General features: G+C 33.2%; 1 protein-coding gene and 1 pseudogene across 3 annotated transcripts in view; one reads left to right on the forward strand and one right to left on the reverse strand.

Moving 5' to 3' along the window:
• The window catches only part of METTL4 (methyltransferase like 4), a 36360-nt gene extending 17558 nt beyond the window's left edge, over positions 1-18802 (forward strand). For all 3 annotated transcript variants that reach the window (XM_016156829.2, XM_016156835.2, XM_016156844.2), the window contains exons 4-9: positions 761-1130; positions 3089-3158; positions 8746-8920; positions 10554-10660; positions 11134-11225; positions 17091-18802. In XM_016156829.2, the coding sequence (XP_016012315.2) occupies positions 761-1130; positions 3089-3158; positions 8746-8920; positions 10554-10660; positions 11134-11225; positions 17091-17236 (960 nt within the window). In that variant the 3' untranslated portion in view covers positions 17237-18802. The remainder of the gene's footprint in view (positions 1-760; positions 1131-3088; positions 3159-8745; positions 8921-10553; positions 10661-11133; positions 11226-17090) is intronic.
• LOC118610620 lies at positions 13505-13623 on the reverse strand (annotated as a pseudogene).
• Positions 18803-22519: the final 3717 nt, after the last annotated feature.

Consider the following 22519-nt stretch of genomic DNA (forward strand, 5'->3'; position numbering starts at 1 on the left):
ATTTTTCATCTGAAAGGTATCGTCTTCTAGTTTTCTGTGCCCTTCCCAGCCAACAGTGTTTGAGAATCAGCAAAATGTAGTAGATGCCTTCATTTTGGAAATTCATGTTCATTCAGACTTTCTTTTTTCACATTTTCAAGGTTATAATGGTCCAGTCTACTGTCAGATGTTTCGTTTTGTTTTTCTTTAGGTACATTAAATATGCACTTAAAATTAAATTTTCTTTAAATTTCAGATTAAAGGTACTCCATCCAAAAGCAGAATTTGGCTTTTATTTTTATGATTAGTATAGTTGTATTATAGCGAAACGTTATTTTATAGTTACTTTTTTCTTAATAATGCAAGGAAATTTTATAAAAGCAAAGGTATGTTTATTATAAAATTAAATCACTAGAAAATTTTGAGGTTAAATCTTTTTTAAACTTGATTCTCTTTACAAATTATAAATTATCCTTTCTTCTGGAAACATATAATCAAATTCATTTTATAACTTTTTAAGGATATATTCTCATATATAATGTTTGGTGATTTAATTTTCAGTGTGTTTATGAAGTTAGTTTGACTCTCCAATTAGGAAACAGCAGTTTTAAAGTATACTCACACATTCTTTCATTGTATAAAATTATTTTCTTATAAGCCTTAGGAATGTTGATTTCAATCCTAAAGTTTAACTATTCAAAGCATAGTACGAATTTCATTATTTAGAAAGTTGTTTTAATGTCAGTGACCTTTTAACATACTTTTAAAAATTCTCTTACAGATCAGGGGTCTGATTTTGGATGGATCTTCACAGTTAATCCAAGAAGGTTTTAAAAGTGGCTTTCTTCATCCACCTTCTGAAAAATGGGACAAAAGTAGTGATCCCATTACTTTACCAGTTGATACCTGCAATTTGTCAGAATTATGTGAAATGGCAAAGCATTTGCCTTCTCTGAATGAAATGGAACTTCCAGCATTACAATTGATGGAAGATGATGTGTCTATTACAGAGCAGAATTTATTTTCACAGGTTGTTGAAAACAATTCTAGCTTTACAAAAATGATTACTTTAATGGGACAGAAATATCTGCTGCCACCAAAAAGCAGTTTTCTTTTGTCTGACATTTCTTGTATGCACCCACTTCTGAATTGTAAGTAATTGTTATATTTATTATTAGAAAAAATAATTTTTCTGCAGCCTCAAAAGTCAAGAGTTAGTCTGAATAGTGAATGAGGGCAAACATTTTATGAGGATAGGGTAAACACTTAATTTTCTCAGTGTAATTTTGGTTTTAAATTCATTTTTAATGTGCAGACTTTTGTTTTTTTAAAAAAATTTTGAATTCTTATGAACAAAAGGTCAAACACTAACTAGTCCTCAAGAGAGCAAATGTAGTTACTGTTTTGTGCTTAGGAATTCAGGATATAATTGGGTTTGACCAAATAACTTTTTTTCATAGCAAATTAGAAAAAACCATCCCTAGCCTTTTAGATTACGTTTTAAGCTAATGTTCAAGTTCATTGTCTTAAATTTCTTAAAATATTTTCCTGTAATAAAGTTAAGAAACCTAAATATTGAAGTCCAGGGTCACACAGACCTGAATTTGAATTTAGATTCTGAAGCTTAACTAACTGTGAGCCTTTGGGCACTTCACAAAGCTGTGCTTCAGTTTTTTAATCTATAAAATGAATATAATACCTACTTCTGAGGGCCGTTTTGAGGATTAAATGAGATAATCTGCATCAGGAGTTCAGCGATTTATATGTTTTTGATACATTACAATTTATAATATTCTATGGGATGAGGTAGATAAAAGACGTTGATCAAGGTGAATTTAATCTGCTGTTTATTATTATTTGGACATTTTATTTCAAAATTTTAAGTTATTAAAAAACATAGCTCATTAACTAAAAGCTTCTTTTAATTATTGTCAAGCCATCTTACACATGAGTGGTTATTCATGTTACAGTATCATAAATTCTTCAGGGTAAATGACAGGATAACAAATTAATGAGAAAATCATGCTATGTTTGAACATTTTTTTCCTCATTCTTTTTGACCTTTGTTACTCTAATAGTTTTAAAACTTACTTCCTCATTAATTTGCTTTCTTTTAATTACTGATGAGATTATATACTTAGAAAAATATACCTTTGTTTATAAAAAAGGGAGAAAGGACAGCTGTTCCTTACAGTAGAATTCCAATTAATAAATGTGGATGGAATGATGCACCTAGAAAATTTTCATTTGGCAAACACCATAGTATTTGGATGTCAAAATGGCGTGTGAAAAGATGAAACACAGGATATTTGCACAGTCTTAAAGTACCTCCCCCAACAAGATACCTATTAATTACAAAGGGAAAACTAGAGAAACTGAATAGACACTTTATCCAAGTGGTCAAAGGTGTTATCACGAATAATGAGATATCCTGTATTTTCTGATAAGGACATGGCATAACTTCAGTGATACTCTTGCCAAAACTAATAACCTAAATTTAATCATGAGGAAACACCAAACCCAAGTTGAGGGACATATAAAATAACTGGCCAGTGTCCTTCAAAAGTGTCAAGGTCATAAAAGACAAAAACTGAGGAACTTTCCCAGATGAGATTTAGGAGACATAGCGACTAAATGAAATGTGTGATCCTGATTTGGATCCTGGATCAGAAAAAAGGACACTAGTAGACAGTTGGGGAAATATTATTATGGCAAATATATTAATTATAAGACTTAAAGTTTATTTCACATGTGAAGTTAAAAAAAGCAAAAAACTGAGGTTCAAAAGGACCATATTAATGTTGCTACAAAGACTTATCAGGCATTTTACAAATCATTGGTGTCCAGCTAAGTGAGCTGAAGTTATTTTCAGGGCATCTCTGTAAAAATAATAGTAGGTAAAGTCATGTTGCAATCCAAATGTTACTAAATTATAGGAGAAATATCTTAATTTTTTTAGAGAAACTATTCTGTTTAAATAAATGCCACAAACCTTCCATCCATTCCATTATATTTGTGTATGTATTGAATGCACTTCAGTTTTGAAGATGTTTAGTTTTAAAGTGATCATATGCAGAGGTAATTTCTGAAGTTATGTCTTTGTTTTCAGATAAGAAAACATATGATGTGATTGTGATAGATCCACCATGGCAGAACAAATCAGTTAAAAGAAGCAACAGGTAAGTATAAGTAAATTATTAGATATGCTTTCTAAAAGCTATTGTCCTTTGTACATTCTAGTTACATATGCTAAAAGCACTACTTTATGATAGGTTGTCTGAAACTACTAAAACACTTTAGTTTTAAAATTTTATTTAAATAATTCTCTTGAACTAGAACTATATATAGGTGTAAGAATGTTATAAGTAATATACCTATTAATAGCTAAGATTACTGACTGAACCAGTTCAGGGACGTTTCTGTAACAGTAAAGGGAGCATTTTTGACTTCTTTAATATCAAATTCTAAACTGTAGAAATATGTGCCAAAATGTTATTTTCCTTAATAATCTGGCCTTTGCCTTTAGCTTCTGGGAGGTAATCTATGTCATACCTGATAGGATTGTCCTTGTTTAGTGTATGTGTATGTGGGGATGAGGAGGAGGTAGGAGAATGGGCATCATTTGTTTAAAAGACTATTTGTTCTCCACTGCTTATTATTATTTTAGTTTTGCTAAATTCAAAAGAATCAGTGAGGCCAGTTCTGTAATATTCTTTGATAATGTGTTCCAGTTTTCTCCAAGAATTATTTTTAAAAAATCTAGCTTAAATTTCCTTGCTTTTTATTTTAATGAAAATTAATAGTTTTTCACATCTTATTCTGGAATACTCTATAGAAATTTTTAAAAAGTAAACGTGTTTGATCTTGTTAGCAACATTTTGGGGACAAATTTTTATAATTTTGAATAATGGACTCCTTCATTTAAAGTATTTTATGATAGTTTTATGCAGTACATTTTAAAAGTTTTGGTTTTCTTTCCCATTTATTTTGTAGGTGTACATTTATGAGCTCCTCATTGTAATGATTTGCTGTATTACTTCTTTCCCTCAACTTTTGATTAAAAAAGTTGTGAACTTTGAGAAAAATTGGAAGAATAGTATTTAAATATCAAATTATCTTTCTCCTAGAACTACCAGTTTTTTTTTATTTTACATTTGTGTGTATTTTCTTTCCATTTCTCTGCTTTTTAATCTGATTTTACAGACATGATAATTTCACCCACAAATTCTTTAGTATGCATCTCCTGAAAACAAAGACATTCTCCTATATAACTATGATAATGTTATCACCCCCAATAAAGTTAATATTGGCAACAATATTATCAAATATATATTACATGTTCAGATTTCTCCAATTATCCTCAAACTATCCTGTATGGCTATGTTTTTGTTTTTGCTGTTTAGACCTAAGGTCTAATCAAAGATCACTCATTACTTTTGGTCTTTATTTTTCTTTAGTTCCTTTAATGTAGTCATTTCTCTTTTCAGAATATTGACTCTTTTTTAAGAGTCCATGCCCCTTGTTTGCAGATATTCCATAATTTGGATTTGTCTGATTATTTATTCATGATTGGATTCAGGCTAAACATTCAGGAAGAATGCTACATAGGTGATATTGCATACTTTCCATTGCAACACTTAAAAGATGCATATTTTGGGATTTGCTTAGTGGTCTCCAGATAAGAACTAGAAAATGACGTATAGCTATTTCATCCTTCTTCTCTACAATCAACCTAACTAAATAAAATGAAAATAAAATTAAGTGAGTCAAGAAATCTGCAATTATTGGGACCATCAATCTTCAAATTTTTGAGCTGATGTTCTTTATACTGTGGCAAACTTAATTTTTAAAACTTCATCACTTTAATTACAAAATATTCCAGTCTACTAGAAGAATGATGGTCTAGATAGCAGGACACTTGGATGCATGAGATCAGAATTGTTTTACTCATTTGTTTATTTAAGAAATATTTATTGCTCACTTCCTGACATCATACAATTGCCATGTGTTAGAGCTGGATTACAGTGTTTATTGCATTTGACCATTTTGATGTTATTTACTTTTCCCAGAACAGTTATAATAGTATTAGCCTCATTGTAGTGCATTGAGGAATAAAGAAGAGAAAGTAGAAAGGCTAAATGCATACCAGTTATTAGCTATAGACAGAAGGAGACCAAATTGAAGGAATTTCTCTTCTTTTCTCTTCCCTTCTCTTTTTTCTCTGTTTCTTCTCTCCTCTTTCTTTCTTTAAAATTGGATACTATAAGCATATTTATAGTTGATGGTAAGGAACTACTCGAGAGGTTGAAAATACAGAAAGAGGACAGTAATAGTATTACAATATACTAGAAGATGGGAATTTTTAATTTATTTTTTATAATTTTTTTAAATTTATTTTTTATGGTGACATTGGTTAACGAAATCAAGTAAGTTTCAGCTGTACACTGTAACAGTAAGGCATATATATGTTAACACTGTGTGTTCACCTCCCATAGTTAGATTTCTTTCAGTCACACATATTTGACTCCTTTTACCCCATCTACTTCCCCCACCCCCCTCCCTGCTACCCTCTGGTAACCACTAGTCTATTGTTCATGACCATGAATCTCCATTTGTCCTGTTCATTTGTTGTTTTTAGGTTTATATCCCGCATGTAAGTGATATCATGTGATTTTCAACTTTTTCCATTAGGCTTATTTCACTTAGCACGATTATCTAGAATCCATCCATTTGTCTCAAATGGCAGTATTTCATCTCTTCTTATAGCTGTGTAATATTCCATAGCATGTATATACCACAGTTAAATCCAATTATCTATTATAGGACACTTCGGTTGCTTCCATGTCTTGGCCACTATGAATAATGCTGCTATGAACATCGGTGTGCAAATATCTTTTCGGATATGTGTTTTCAGGTTTTTGGGATTAAATACCCAGTAGGGAGATTGCTGGGTCATATGGTTGATCAATTCTTAGTTTTTTGAGGAAACTTCATACTGTTTCCCATAGTGGCTGTACCAATTTGCAGCTCTACCAGCAGTATATGAGGGTTCCTTTTTCTCCAACATTTATTATTACTTGTCTTGTTGATTATAGCTTTTCTAACAAGTGTGAGATGATATGTCATTGTGGTTTTGATTTGCATTTCTTTAATAGCTAGCAATGTTGAACATCTTCTCATATATTTGTTGGCATTTGTATGTCCTGTAGGGAGAAGTGGCTGTTCAAGTGCCCATTTTTGATTGGATTCTTTGTTTGTTTTTGTTATTATTAAGTCGCAGTGTGTTGTTAATCTCCAGAAGTTCTATTCTTTTTGAGGGTTTCAGTCTCCTTACTAAAGAATTCATTCTGCTCATCTAGTCATTTTTTTTAATTCCTGAAATTGTTGATATGAATCATTTTGGATCTCACTGAGTTTTTTCAGAAGTATCATCCTGAATTCTCTGTCATTTAAGTCACATATTTCTATGTCTGTAAGCTTATTTTCTGGACATTTTTCACTTTCTGAGATGCTTAGTCCACTTGGTTGTTCGTCATGTTTAATGGACTATTTCTCTGCTTTTTTCCCAGAAAGAAGATTTATTATATAAAAGTCTCTCTTTAGCCTGTTGCAAAGAAGACATTTTTCTTTTGGTTTCCAGTAGGTGGTGTCTAAGCCTCTTGGATCCCTGCTTTGTATAAAGCCTCAATAATTCCTTTTTTTTCTTGTAGATGTTTAATCATGCTCGCTACCCTTAGTCTCAGTCCCTGTCAGTGATAGCAACAGTTTCAGTAGTGTTTGCTTATATTCCCCTGGGCTCCACAGTGTTAGGTCTTGGAGGGTACGGGAGGAGGGGCCCTCCGGGTTGGGAGTTGAGGCCTGTGGCTCAGCCTTGGTTTTGCAACCGCTACTGGTAAAAATCAACTGTTGCTTCTTTGCTGTACCCGCTTTTCTGGCTTCTACCCTGATGACTAGGCACTGTTGCCGGCCATGAAGAGCTTACAGCTCTCTCAGGCAGGGCTGTTCAGGGAACTTGCTGACCTTCTCCCCTCCCTCCTACAGGGAGCTCCGGCTGTGAGAGGCAGCTTTCTTGTTTCTCCCGGTCCAATGCCCAGCACCTAGGGTTCTGACCTGTGGTAGCTCTTATGTGCAGATCCCATGATCAGATGTGCCGGTGTGTAGTTTGGGTGTTTTTTGTTGAGTTTTAGATATTCAGCTTATTGTTATTTCATGGGGAGAGATTTGGGGGCATGTCTCACTCTGCCATGTTTCTCAAAACTTCAGGTATATGATTTAAATAGGCGAAGCCATGCCATTTCCTTTAAGAGGAAATATGTAGAACTATATAAGGGAAGGTGCTATAAGGAGTGAGGAGAGGTTAGGTAGATGAAGGAGTCTGGTGGTCTTTCTGCCAAAAGTGGACTTGAAAAGAGATGGCAGTTTGTAGTAGTTGACCAAGGATAAGTAAAAATTAAGTAGTTTTGAGAGTCTGAGAATGGATTTCATTGATCCAATTCTTCAGTTCTGCATTTTTCTACACTTAATTTTCCCCTTATGAAGGAGTTGAATTGCACTGAATTTAAGATTGGAGGTTTGTAGTTGCTGTGGGGTGAAGGGTAAAAGTGGGGTGGGAATCGAGGGTGCTAGTGAGAGGGCAATGAAGTGATTGATAGTTTGTTAGGAAGAGGAGCAATCACAAGCAGGAAGAAGCTGATAGAAACTCAGTAAAGTGGTGGAATGGGGCACTGAGTAGTGCTCCGATAAGGTCAAAGAATAGGTGAGGGACAGGAGCTTATGATCAGAAATCAATGTTCATGGTTTCAGAGATGGAGCAAGTGTAAGTGATGACAAGGTCTAGGTTATAGTCAATGCAATGGATTATTGAATTGGGTACTTATTTAAGGGAAGAATAGTTGAAGTATGCACATGATGTGGACTATGCTTTGAGATTGCCCAAGATAATGGCAAGATTTGTGTTAGTGATAGAAGGATCTCAGAGTTTAACTACTCATTGAATATGGAGAATGAAGATTAAACGGTTTCAGTAAGAAACATTAGAGGCTAGTACAGCTGGATAGCATACCTCTCAAAGAGAGGAGATTTTTTGCAAAGGTAAATGAGTTATATTCTGGAAGCAGCAATAGGGGAGCTGAGAGAATGCTGACCTTTCCTCTCCCTGTTGTGGATTAGGTGTTGGAGAAAGGGCCACGTTCATTTTACTCTACAATAGCAGGAGAAACTAGACTTCGCACTCTTAATGGCCAGGAAGTACAAGGCTAGAATTTTTATTTTATTTTATTTTATCTTATTTTTGTTTGTAATGAAAGCATAAGGGTTTCAGAGAGGCCAGTGGAATAGATTGGAAAGGAAGAAAGAAATAGGATGATAGACTGAAGGTTGAAAATACAGTGGAATATTTAGATAGTAGTGTCAAGACTCACTGTGACAGAGTCCCTGTAAAATGCACAATTATGAAAACCATACAATGTTTGCTTAATTTCTAATGGGAAAAAGAATGTTGTAAATATTAATAAAGTTATTGAAACGTATTGAATTTAGAAGTGGTAAAGATATAACCTGATAATTTTAAACTAGTAAAAATGAAAAATGGGTTATTTCTGATTTGCATGTAATAAAGTGTCCATTGGGTGTCGCTGTGGCTTCATATTTAGTTATATAAATAAATATAGGAGCTTTGTGTTTGTAGAGTCAGTGTGATACAGGTCTTCTCCCTGCTTATTTTTCTTTGCAGCAAATTTTGCTAATATTTTTCCTGTTTGTTTTTAGGTACAGTTATTTATCACCACTGCAAATAAAGCAGATACCTGTCCCTAAACTGGCTGCTCCAAACTGTCTTGTTATTACTTGGGTGACCAATAGACAGAAGCACCTACGTTTTGTGAAGGAAGAACTTTATCCTTCGTGGTCTGTGGAGATAGTTGCTGAATGGCACTGGGTAAAAGTAAGTTCAGAAGTTAACTTATTTGTTAATATAGTGTTAAATATAATCACATAAAGGTAGCATCTATACTTTTTAATGCTTAACATGTCACTGTTCAACTACTTCAACATGGTCTAATTGAAACTTTTACTTTGCTGCTAAATACTTTCATCTTATTTTCAAGGCTTTATACCTGTTTATTTTGTGTCTTTTTTGTAGTAGAGTCCAAAACTGTTGGCCTTAATAAATCACTCAGAGAGATATGAGGATGATATTTTCAAAAGCTTTGATATCTGTAGTTTAAAAAACAGCAAACAAAAACTTTGGGAAATCTGTCCACCAGTAAACATAGCATTAGTCTTACCCTTCATCTTCTTCTTCTTTACACATCCACAATTTTAGTCACCCTTCGTGACTTCTTTCTTTTTTTTCTTATGTTGCTGGGGGTGGGAGGGAGAATAGCAAAGTAACCCAATGTGGAAGAGGTGGAAAGGTGCTAGAACCAAGAACCTTTCATACTTTAAATCTTAACTTCAGTGCTTTATATGCTGCTCTGCTAATTTTTGAAAGAAATGATTCCAATTTTCCAGTTGGTTGAATGATCAATATCTCTGCTTGCTATAAGGATACCAAAAAATACAGAAAAATAAATCATCAGTCAGAGCTGGTATATTCATGATAAACATAGGAGAGTTCTGTTTTTATGTGCTTTGTATTTTGTAGCCTACTGGAGTATCTTGTAAAAGCTGTGTATATTATTTATTTACACCTATTTTATGGGACTTAGAAGATATGAATATTCTGATAATGAAAATATATATCTCCCTGGTTAATTAATGAATTGATAGTGTTATAAATTTTGTTTTGAATTTGATTAGGTTAAGTGAGTCTTTGAGAGTCTGATTACTCCAGGGTAGAATGATAAAATTGAATTTCTGGATATATAATGCCAAGGATCTCATCAAACCCTGAACTTCTTTCATTATTAATTTTAGCTCTTACAGTATTTAATGACACTGTTTTATATAAATAAAGGAAAATATTATAACCTACTTATTCACATTGCCAGTAATCATTAAGTATTATTTGAATGAATGAATAAATGAGTTAATGATGGCATGGTTTCCAAGAATAAATGTTAATGAAAAGAAGAGATTTTTGTGTACAAGATGATAAAATGATACTTAAAATGTTTTTTAGTCCCTTTTAGCTGCACTGTCAAATATTATGGTAGTTACTATATGATTAGTCCAAATTGTGATGTGGCGTTAAAGGTAAAATATATAGTGGATTTCAGAGACTTAGTATGAAAGAAAGGATATAACATATCTCAGTAAATTTTTTGAATTGATTACATATTGAAATGATAATTTGGTTTATCATTTAATTGAAGATATAATTAAAATGAATTTCACCACATTCTTTTTACTTTTGTTAAATGTTACTACTAGAAAATTTAAATTGCATATGTGGCTTACATTTGTAGTTCACATTATATTTTTATTGGAAAGCACTAGCCTAGAGATTTAATAATTTCATTTTCTTTGTGGTAACTGTATAGTGATAGGGGAAAAAAAAACCTTTTCTGGATATTTACAGATGTATGGTTTCTCTTTTTTCTTTCTTTTTTTTTTTTTTGACTTCTTTCTATCAGATCACCAAATCAGGAGAGTTTGTGTTCCCATTAGATTCTCCACATAAAAAGCCTTATGAAGTTCTTATACTGGGGAGAATTCGAGAAGAAACTGCTTTACCATTAAGGTAGGAAAGGTGATTTTTAAAACATTGTATAAATGTATTAATTTTTAGACTTTTAAAAATTATTAACACAACGATCATTGATTTTCTCTAATTTTTACACTTTTGAACATCTGAAAGTGTCCCACACCAGAAAAGTATGAATGATATGGCATATGAAAATTTATATTCTTTTGTTTTATCTAGTGTGCACTTGTCATTGTAGAAAAGGAAATTATTAGAAATGTCTCAGTACTTAAATTGTTGATTTCCATTATCATTTTTATGAAATTTATTTTAAATTCAGATACTATTTAAAAGGTGAAAAAAAGTTAAGGTAACTGTGGTATGTATGTATGTATGTATCTGTATATGTATGTATATATATACATATACACATATTTATATATACATATATACACATAACATACACACACACACACATATATATAAAGTTCTTTAAAATATAATTTACTTTGTTGTTCTGTTTTAATTAGGAATGCTGATGTAAAAGTGCTCTCCATTCCAGATCACAAATTAATTGTCAGCGTGCCCTGTACTCTTCATTCACATAAGCCACCTCTTGCTGGTATGTTTTTATAAATAGAATTGTTATGACGTCTGTCAAATTGAAAAAAGAATTAAATTTAGTATTTGAATGGTTGAGAAAGTTAGAAATTAAATCAGATATATGTTATTTTAATTAACATTCTAAAATTTTATGGCAAAATTAATGACTTAGGTTTTTTTTTTTCCTGCAAAAAGATTTATTTTTCTATTTGGTCCATGGCTTAGAAGAAGGCTCTAGGTGGTTAAAAAGCTGCCCAATGGCTGCAGGGAGAGGCTCAGGCAGGGGCCCCTTAAAGGATGCTCCTTGTTGTGCTAGAGGAGGAGCCTTTTGAAGAGATACTCCTCCAGGTGAGGCCAGCTGGCCTGCAAAGGTTAGTCAGGTCCCATCTTCTTGATGATTTTTACTTCTTCATCTAGGGAGTGGCTCTCCAAGGAGTCACAGAGAAGGGGGTCTGTGCAGGCAGATACAAAAGGGCCTGATTCACATATTTCTCCAAGGCAATAGAGGCTTCCATGGCATCCACTTATCTTGGGACACCTTCTGCGTATACCAGAAGAGGGTGCTGCTGCTTTGCTGGTTTTACATCTTTAAGAGAGCTCAGCTAACTTCTGTAAGAAGTGACCTACATCTTCCAGAGCCATTTTGTTGTGGTGGAAATAGAAGTCCAGAGAGGGAGGGAGATGTAGGAGCCCTGGAGATCCAGGATGACCAGGTGGCTGATGATGGCCTCTACCTCATTGGAATAATTTTGATGAATCTGGGAGCTTATGGTTGGTTGACAATAAGGAGCTAACCATAAAAAACGGTGTATTTTGGTCCCAGAGGTGACTGGAAAGGAGGTTGGAGGGTGGTTGGGGCTGGAAGAAGGGAAGTCTTTGGATCTCTTTCATCCAAACACTGTTGAAGCAAGAGAGATCAGCAGACCACTGGATGCACTGCATAGATAGTTTTATATTACCTCAGCCTTTCCTCTTAACACCATTTTTTAATGTGTTCCCCTTGCTACTGGTTGCTACCCCATCTCTTCACCAACAGCATGAAGACTGATGGAGTCTCTGAGGGGCTTTGTTTTGCTACCAGGACTCTATCCCTTGCTTGTTCTAAAACCAGGAGCTCAGAGTAGCAGAGATAATTAGAATTCCCTTGATATTTGGAAGAGACTCAGTTTGCTTTTCTGAACTGCTAAAAAGGTAATTGCTAAAGCCTGCAATTCTTACCAGTTTTAATGCTTTAGTATATATAATGTTCATCACTCAGTGAGACTAAGCAGCAAGGAATAGTAGAAAGATTTGGCTTTGGAGATTTACTGACAAGTGTTTGAATCCTTACCCTGCTACTTGAGTAAGTTATTCTAATCACTTTCCACCTCAAAATCCTCATTTAAAGAAGGAATAATGATATTTAATCTTTCATAGTTGTAAGGATTGGTTATAATATATTTCAAATTATGTAGCATGTAGTAGAAGGTCAGTAAATGCTAAATTTTTCAAGTGAGTTTAAAAAATAGGAATGTTAGTCCTTCAGAGATATTTAATTTGATATTCAAATTTCAGTATTCAAATAATTTCTTCAGGAATATATATTTTATTAATTTGGAGTGATCCCTGCTTTAAAAACACCCCAACTTTCAAACTTTCACTCAGGAAAACTACAGGTCACTAGCCTACCATATTATTTTGTGGAATATGGGGTATTTTATCCTAGGGAATATGACCTAGGATATAGGGGAAAGTGAATACAAATTCCCAAAAGAATTTTTATTGATAAAATTTAGGGTTTCTGTTATTGTGAACTGCTTATGCAGAAGGGACATTACAGTGTTACTTCATTTGAGAAATAGATGTTTACCTGATGATTCATTCTTTGATTTAGAAGAATTCTCAGTGAATAATTATCTTTAAACGTCGGACTATCATAGGTTCTTTAATGCATTAAATATGTGACTTAAATGAAATGTGAGATCGTACTCTTCTTTGAAAAAAATTGTTTGGTGCCAGTTATACTTGATGGAAGAAATATAATTTGTGTTCTTTTCATTCAAATTTTCCTTATCCATCAGTGAGTAGCAAAGCTTAATTTAGTGTTGGCTTTAGGGCTTATTTTTGTACTTTTAAAAATCCAAAAGCTAAGACTTGAAACCTTTCATTCTCAAATGGTTGTTAAACTAGTTATCAATTACTTTAATTTTAATTTAATTTTTTATTTATTTACTTTTTTAGGCAAGGCAACCCTTGGTTGACCTCACACATTGCAAGGACCTTGTCAGTTTTAAATCCCTTATTTTATTTTATTTTTTATGCCTACAGCACCTGGTCTTCCTAGGTGGTCTCCCATCCAAGTACTAACCAGGCCTGACCCTGTTTAGCTTCCAAGATCAGATGGGATCTGGCTTGTTCAGGGTAGCATGGCCACAGACTATCAATCATTTTTAAATAGAATAAAATTATGTTTACAGATTAGTTTTAAGAGTTTTAAAATAGTTAAGACAATTAGTATTTTATTAATACTAATAGAAATTAGTATTGCAGTCTATATCTATGAAATGCAGTTCTGCCATGTTCCCAGTAGAGTGCAGTACAAACACATTTTTAGGCTTGAGAATGGTTAAAAACAAGTTAGATTTTTGGGGAAAAAAATCTGCATTACATGATATATGTAATCCTTATGTTTTGGTTAAGTAGTGGTAGACAAGAAATATTTGTAATCCTTTATTTTTGTGTTCATGTCACTCTATAGCAAGAGCTTGTATTTAGGTGTAGAGCCATATAGATTAAAGCCACCAGAAAGCAACTTTCAGATTTTTGTAGTATTTTATTCTGAAACCATAGCTCTAGAATTTGAGATAAACGTGTTATATAGATATAACACTTAGAACTTTTACATGTAAATGTTCTTAAACTGCTTTATGCAAATTCATAAATGAAATATCCTCACTTTTGCGTTTAGAAACACCAAGATATTTTGAAAAGTTATAAATTACTTCTGCTGCAAAATGTAAAAGACCAAATTAGCAGCATATTCCATTTCAAATTAGCAGCATATTCCATTTCAAAATGATACATTTACTCTATTTTTAAGTTTTGAAGTTACCTCCTTAGATTAAAAGATAAGCTATCAATAGCTATCTATGACTTAAAACCTAATACTATAAATGTATATTTTTCATTTTAAAGATTTAATAGGAAAATAATGAAATAAAAGTATTTGAATTAAACTTTGTTTTCAATATTTTACCACAGAGGAATTTCTATTCCTTTTTACTACTTTGCTCACTAACAGTTCCTATATGAATAGAAAACATAATTTGATGAGATTCTACATACAGTTTGAGCCACTTCTCCCCCAGCCCTGCTCCTTGCCCCCAGAGCAAAAAGAGAATGACTGGCTATGCATGGTTTCCTTTCTCTCTGTTGGTTAGAAGTATGTTTTACTAATGCCAGATGTTATGTGATTATCTAAGTATGTACATATCATACGCATATTTAAATGTATATATTTGCATTTAATTTTTTTAAATAATTGAGTCATTAACATATAACATGTTAGTTTCAGGTATGTAACACAATGATTCAGTATATGTATGTACAGATGGTACCTGACTTATGATAGTTCTCCTTATGATTTTTCGACTTCACAATGGTGTGAAAGTGATACGCATTAAGTAGAAATCATACTTTGAATTTGAATTTTGATCTTATCCTGGGCTAGTCATATGCAGTACGATACTCTCTTGTGATGCTGGGCAGTGGCAGTGAGCTGTACCTCTCAGCCAACAACTCAGTAACAGGGATAAACAACTGATGATCTACAGTGTATTTAATATGAGATGATTTTACCCAACTGTAGGCTAATGTAAGTGTTCTGAACATGTTTAGGTAGGCTAGGCTCAGCTGTGATGTTTAGTAGGTTAGCTGTATTAAATGCATTTTCAACTTATGATATTTTCAGTTTATGTTGAGTTTATCAGGATATAATCCCATTATAAGTTGAGGAACATCTCTATTGTGAAACGATCACCAACTAGTCTAGTTAACAACCATCACCATACATAGTTACAAAATTTTTTTTCTTGTAAAGAGAACTTTTAAGATCTTGCATTTATTTTTAAGTTTATATTTAAAATTAGTAGAATAAAACATTTCTATTAATTTGCTTTTATATCTCTTGCCTTGTTTTTGAAATTAAACATTTTGCATTGCAAAGACATTACTCCTTGATTTTCTGTTTTCATAAACTAGGAAAAAAAAAGAAATCATGCTAGAATGTGTTAGGCTGAGAAAGTAGGTAGTGTGGTAAATGCGTTTAGGTTGTATATATTTTTCCACTTCAAGTACCTGGTTATCTTTTTTCTATTAGACTGTGAACTTTTAGAAACATGGATATCTGTTTCCTTTATTAAATTCTATAGCACTGATTATAGTGGATGGTTAGAATAGTAAACATTTTTAACTGGCTGACTCCAGTTTAAACTCCAGTTTAAAGTTCTAAAATCTAGTTGCTAACATCTTTCTACTAAAAAACTGAATAAACAATCAAAAAAAGAAACACAAAAATCAAAACCTTGGTTCAGTATAACCTTAGGCTACATTAAAAGTGAATTGAGGCTGGTAAAACATTGAATTCATGGGAAAAAATGGAAAAGTGATGTAAGTTTATTGTCCTCTAAAATTCTAGGGAAATCTTTCCCTTTCAAGTTTAGTAACATTTAATTATATACTTATGAAAGGACTAGAAGTCTTCATGTCAGCATCTCCTAGAACCTAGCAAAGCTCAAGTTTGAGTTCAGTTGAGTGGTATATATTACTTTTAATCCTTTGATTTTTGATAAGCAGGACCAGAGCGTTCAGACAAATAAACAATCATTTTGCTGTGAGAGCAATTGAAGAACATTATGAAACATAAAATTTTCGATAGGTTGTCTCTTAAACCTTACCTATATCAAGTATTCCTAAGGAACCCTTCTCATTCCTAAAAGGAATTTGATAGATTTCTTCTGAGCTCAATCTTATATAGCAATTAAGAATTATATTTTACTTGTTCTAGTGACTTTTTATTCCTGAATTATTTTCATACCCAGTTTCTGTAATTAGTTAATATAGTTAACTAGCAATGTGATCAAGGTTAAAGTGATTTAAATATTTGTCATCTAAATGGGAATGTGCTTAAAAAAAAGCTTCAATGGTATTTTTTTTCTTCTGTTAGTGTAGATCACAGCTATTTAGCCAATACCTTTTCCCCAACAAAATACGACTTTTCATAGTTATTAATGCATTGAATAAGGAATATTTAACTGTGGAAATAATATGGTGAAATTTTAGGTAAATAAGGGTCTATAATTTGGAAATGAAGAAATGTCTTTAGTACTATCAAGTTATAGCTAAGCGGGTATAGTTATTTGTAGTTATATGTTCTGAATATTTCTGTGTCCAGCTTTTCGTTTACTGTTCTTTCACTGAAGTATGTTTGTAGAGATATGTTTTATTTTAGTTTTTAAAGTGGGTTTGTGTTTTTATTTTTCCTATAGAACATGCATGGATTATAATTATTAAAAAATAAGTTAGTATGCAGGAAGTGTGTCAGCAGTATTGGAAAACAGAAAAGTCACCTGTGTGGGTATTAAAATCCTCATTTCTCATCTACAAGTGAAAACCGATAGATTAGGACTGCCTAAAGTTCTGATGATATTGTTCCCAATCTCAAGGGTGCTTATTTCAAATGACTTTGTAACTATACATAGGAAAGCCTGTGATGAAATCTTTGAAATTAATTTACTGTTTTTTTAAGGAAACATTTTCGCTTTTCTTCTTACTCTTAACTGGTAAAAAGATATTGATTCCTTTCTTAATAATAATTTTTGTGTTTTTTTTTCTCTTTTTTGAACAGAGATTTTAAAAGACTATATCAAGCCAGACGGGGAGTATTTGGAATTATTTGCTCGAAATTTACAGCCAGGTTGGACTAGTTGGGGCAATGAAGTTCTAAAATTTCAGCATGTGGATTACTTTATTGCTCTAGCATCTAGAAGCTGACTCTGATCCTAAAGTTGTGATTTTCTTCAGTTTTTCCTCATCCCTTCTTGCTTCATTCTAACTGAATTTTTCTTTTATTACCAACCAGTATGTTTAGAAATGTAAATAGGACTTGTATTTTCACTGAAATGGCCAGAAATAACTAGCCTTCCTGTAATTGTGAGGTGAATTTTACTTCAGTTGCACTAGTATTTCACATTATTCTAGACTCACTCAAAAAAGATGTAAGCCATTAGAAAGATAACAAGACTTTGTTATTGAAAAAGTTACAAACCATACACTATGGACCAGAGGTAATAATTCTGCATATGGATGTGTTTTGTTCGACCTACACAATGTTGTAAAAAAAATTTGAACCATCATTCTAAAAAAGTCAGGAAATTTCACATAAAAGTCCAAGTTTCTGCTTCTCTTTAAACTTTGGGCACTCTGGCTACACTGAGGCATGTTTTTCCCTGGTGTACTCTGAGGACTCAGTGGTGGCAGCTCTTTTGAAAAATGTTTTGTACTCTCCACTTTATGACAGTGATATTTGTTCCATGCCACTCACATTGTCTACTTGGCCCCTGTACAACTCGAATATACATACTCTGTTACACTGTTTCATTGTGGGAAAAGCAGTCAGAGATCAGCCAAGTTCATACTGAATTTAGGAAATATTTTTGGAGAGTTTTAAATTGCATTCAAGGTCACTTTTCAAGTACTTCTTAGTTTACTTGTTTTTCTAGAAAAAATTTAAAAATATATCTTATAAAAATGTCAGAAAGTAGACACAACTCATGATTATGAAAAAATATTATTTACCGATTTTCTCCAAATAAATATTTGTTTACTAAGTACAATATTTTACTGAAGCGATTATTTGAAAAGCATGCTGATTTATTTTATATAAACTTCTAAAAATTTTGAGGTATAATTTTCACATAATTTCCTCAATTTTCAGTATAGAAGTTCATCAATTTTTGAAAACATAGTCTACCGCCATAATCATGACACAGAACATTTCCTTTACCCCCCAAACTCATGTATCCCTTTTCAGTTAACCCGTTCCTCCCATCCCTGGTCCTTGACAGATAATGGTTTTTTTCTATTGTTACTTTTCCTTTTTTAGTATTTCATATAAATGGAATTATGGAATATGTAATCTATTGTGTCTGGTTTCTTTCACTTAATATTTTGGAAAAAATATTTATACTATTTACAGATTTACTACAAATATTTATCTACTAGGTAAAGTGTTAGATTGAAATGATTATCTGACAGGCTTACCAGTTTATTTACTTTTTTTGCCAAAGGGAAATAATGTTAATTTTTTAAAATGTGTGAGTATAGTATAAGAGGCTTAATTTAGTGTTTGTAAAGGAATTCTAGATTGTTATTTAAAAGGGAAATGTACTAAACTTGAAGCACACTTCTCACAACTTCATTTGAAACTCTTCTGTTTTTTGTAGTAGTTATAGATTTTGTATAGTTTGTGAAAACATCCTCAACGAGTTGTTGGACTTTTTAATTTTTGTATCATAAAGACTGATACTTAAAAGAATAAAAGAAAATTTTATTCACAGAGTCTAGCATTCAATAGGGAGTCGTTCTCAGTCTTAACTCTACTCCTAAGTTATATAACCTCTGGGCCTTGTTTATAACACCTGTTTAATTATTGGGCTCTTTTTTTGAATAAAGGATGAATCTGTAAAAGAAAACAGTAACATACTTTGTGAGAACAAAAAGCCCTGGCTAAGAGCATTGAATTTCGACTTTATTGCCACTGAGTTTTAACCAACCAACTTAATTTTATTATTCAATTTATTTAATATTATATTTTCCTTCACAATTTTTTATATTGATTTTGAAATTTGAGAGTGTGTGTGGGTTTTTTTTTCTATCATATTGTTTTTACAGGTATAAGGTCTTTAGGATTCCTGGAAATGCCTAGGAAAAGGGATAGAACTAACTTTTGTTGAGTAGCGTGTATTACTCTTTGCTATACTTTTAACATATTTTATTGCATTTAATACTTGCACAGCTCTGAGAGATATTATTTCTATTTAATAGTTAAGAAAACTGAGGTTAAGGAGACTATTCTGTCTAAAACCATGTAAGTGGTATTGAAACTAGAATTAGAATGTATAGCTTCCTGACTCCAAAAGTCATGCTGTATTCCATATAAGAATATGGAAAACCAAGCAAACGACTATGGATTTCTAAAGTGATATTGCATTCTAGCCTCTTTCCTCCAAGGCCTAGCGCTTGGTTTAATTTGGACTTACCCAGGGGCCATGCAGTCGCAGGGGACATCCTGGGCAACTCGCACAAAAAGCCTCCCAGCCATTTCATCTCTACATGGTTAATGGCTGACACCAGTCGAGAAACTTTGGAGAACTTTGCTTCTCAAGATTGCATCCTTGGAATTCATGGCCTTTCTCTTAACAATGAGAGTCTATTAGAGTAAAATCACAGAACATTTAACTACTCTTTTGGAAGCAGATCTTCAACTTGATTTTTTTTGACGTTCATCTTCCTATCTTTTTCAGCCTTTATTTGTACCCTCTAGTCAAAGTTTGATTTAGTTTCTTTTAGTTCTCTTGGCCACAGTAGGCACGCAGGGTCTTTTTGTGTATAAGGCTACTAATAAGTTCAGTGACTGCACAGAACTGAACAGACTGCACAGAATGCAGTGCATTCTGAAGCCAACTTGCCAAGGTTTGATACCCAGCCTTTTCAACTGTTAGCTTTTGTTTTGGGCAAGTTAATTGAGTCTCTAAGCCTTAGCTACTCCATCCACAGATACTGACAATAATTGTACCTACCTCATAGAGCCGTTGTGAGGATTAAATGAGTTAATACATGTCAGTCACTTAGACAATGCTTAGAATATTTTAAGCACTCAATAAATATTAGAACCCCTTGCATATTTTTCAATGTCAGGTCAAAAATTTCTCTATCACAATCTGTACTAATTCAGGGGATTTACCTAAATATTGCCCGTAGAGTTTTACTGTATAAATGTTATATTTTCTTAATCTTTTTCTTAAATCAGATTTCTTGTACCTGATTTTATGCATGAGGACGTTTTGAGGTTTTTTTTGTTCCTTTATGATTCCACCTAATAACAAATAATTAAAAAAAAATTGAAACAAAGGCTACATATGGCTTTGGGATTCAACTCTTGATTGCATTCTGCCATGCTGACTCATAGCTACATAGTACTCCACATTGTTCTTTGATGGTTTCTGTGGGTGGTTAATTGGCAGCCTTTTCTGATGTTCCTTCTGTATGCCATGCATCACTTGACTGAGGAGATATGTTTTGAGAAATGCATCATTAGGTTATTTCATTGTTGTGTGAACATCAGAGTGCACTTAGATGTGATAGCCTATTTCTCCTAGGCTGCAAGCCTGTACAGCATTTTATTGTACTGAGTAGGCAGTTACAACGGTATGATTTGTATATCTAAACATAGAAAGGCTGCAGTAAAAATAAGTTATGAACAATAAAAAATGAAACACCTGTATAAGGAACTACCATGAAGGGAACTTGGAGGACTGGAAGTTGCCGAAGGTGTCAGTAAGTGAGTGGTAAGTGAATGTGAAGGCCTAGGACATTACTGTATACTACCATAGAGACTGTACACTTTAGGCTACATTAAATTTATAAAAAAATATTTTCTTCAATAATAAATTAACCTTAGCTTACTGTAACTTTTTTACTTTATAAACTTTTAAATTTTTGTAAACTTTTTTACGCTTGTAATAATATTTATCTTTAAACACATTGTACAGCTGTATAAAAATGTTTGCTTTATATTTTTCTATAAGCTTTTTCTATTTTTGAATGTTTTATTTATTACTTTTAATTTTTAAACTTTTTTGTTAAAAACTAAGACATAAACATACACATTAACCTAGGCCTAAATAAACAAGGTCAGGATCATCAGTATCACTGTCTTCCACCTCCACATCTTATCCACTGAAAGGTCTTCAGGAGCAATAACATGTGTGGAGCTGTCATTTTCTGTGATAATGCCTTCTGGAATACCTCCTGAAGGACCTGCCTGAGGCCATTCTTGAGGAGATGTCACTCATTTTAGAAGTATGTCTGTGCTGATGTGTTTGTTTATTTCATCAAAGATTTGCTGGTAAGCAGATAATACATCATGCACAATCCTTTCTATTAATGAAAACTTTTGTTAGGTTCCATATTTTCATACATCTAAGGAGCTCGTTGAGGTTGAGGTTCGCAAAAAGCTGCTTCTAAACTCTTCACTGTGAATTTTTTTTTTCTCTTCTGCAGTTTCCTTTTCTTGGACCTCTTCTACAACTATGCATTCCTGTTCCAGTTGCAACAACTCCATTAGTCAGTTCCTCAGGAACCACCACTAGGAGCTTCTCAATGTCATCCTCATCCATACCCAGGTTAAAGTTTTTTGCCCTCTCAAGCACAGCCTTGTTGACTTTTGCAGTCTCCTCATTGTTGGCAAATTCTTTGAAGTCATGGACAAACCTCTTGAGTCTCTTCTTCCAAGCCCAAGCAAGGTTCTTGATGCAGTCATGGATGTTGTAATCCTTCCAGAATTATATCAGTGTCTTCTCAGTGTCTTCTTCAGTTGTAGCAATAGCCTGGGTGAGGGTTCTTCTCAAGTACTAGGCTTAAAGACTACTATAACATCTTGATCCATTGGTTGGATCAAAAAGATGGTGTTTAGATGTTGGGATGAAGACCATCAATAAAAGGAGGGTGCCCTGGAGTATTTTCAACAATAAGCAAAATCTTGAAATGTTATGTAACTCTTCAAACAGTACTTCTCCATTTCACTGGCATAGCAATTCAGGAGGGCATCTTGGAAAAGCAGCTTCCACGACTTCTTATAACTCCTGTAGTTCACTTGCAGTGTGTGCTTGCTATGCTTGAAGGCCCTGTAGTTCTCACTGTGCCAGATTACAAAGGGTTTCAATCTGTAACCTGCAACATTGCCCCTAGGCAATACTGTTACCACGTACTAAAAGCCTTGAAACATGGCAGTGACTTGGCCTCCTTATGGACGAAAGTTCTTTTAGGCATCTGTTTATAGAATAGGGAGGTTTCATTCGTGTTGAATCTTTGCTCTGGCAAGCAATTTTCCCCTATAATCAGCTTATCTAGAGTTTCCAAACACTCAGTTGCCTTCTCATCAGCACTTGCAGACTAACCACCCACTCTCACATTATGTAATGAATAATGATTCTTGAATCGTTTAAGCCACCCAGAGCTAGCAGTAAATTCAATGTCACAGTCAAGTCCAGCCTA

The sequence above is a fragment of the Rousettus aegyptiacus genome, unplaced genomic scaffold, assembly GCF_014176215.1.
Source record: "Rousettus aegyptiacus isolate mRouAeg1 unplaced genomic scaffold, mRouAeg1.p scaffold_m13_p_12, whole genome shotgun sequence".
Lineage (NCBI taxonomy): Eukaryota > Metazoa > Chordata > Mammalia > Chiroptera > Pteropodidae > Rousettus > Rousettus aegyptiacus.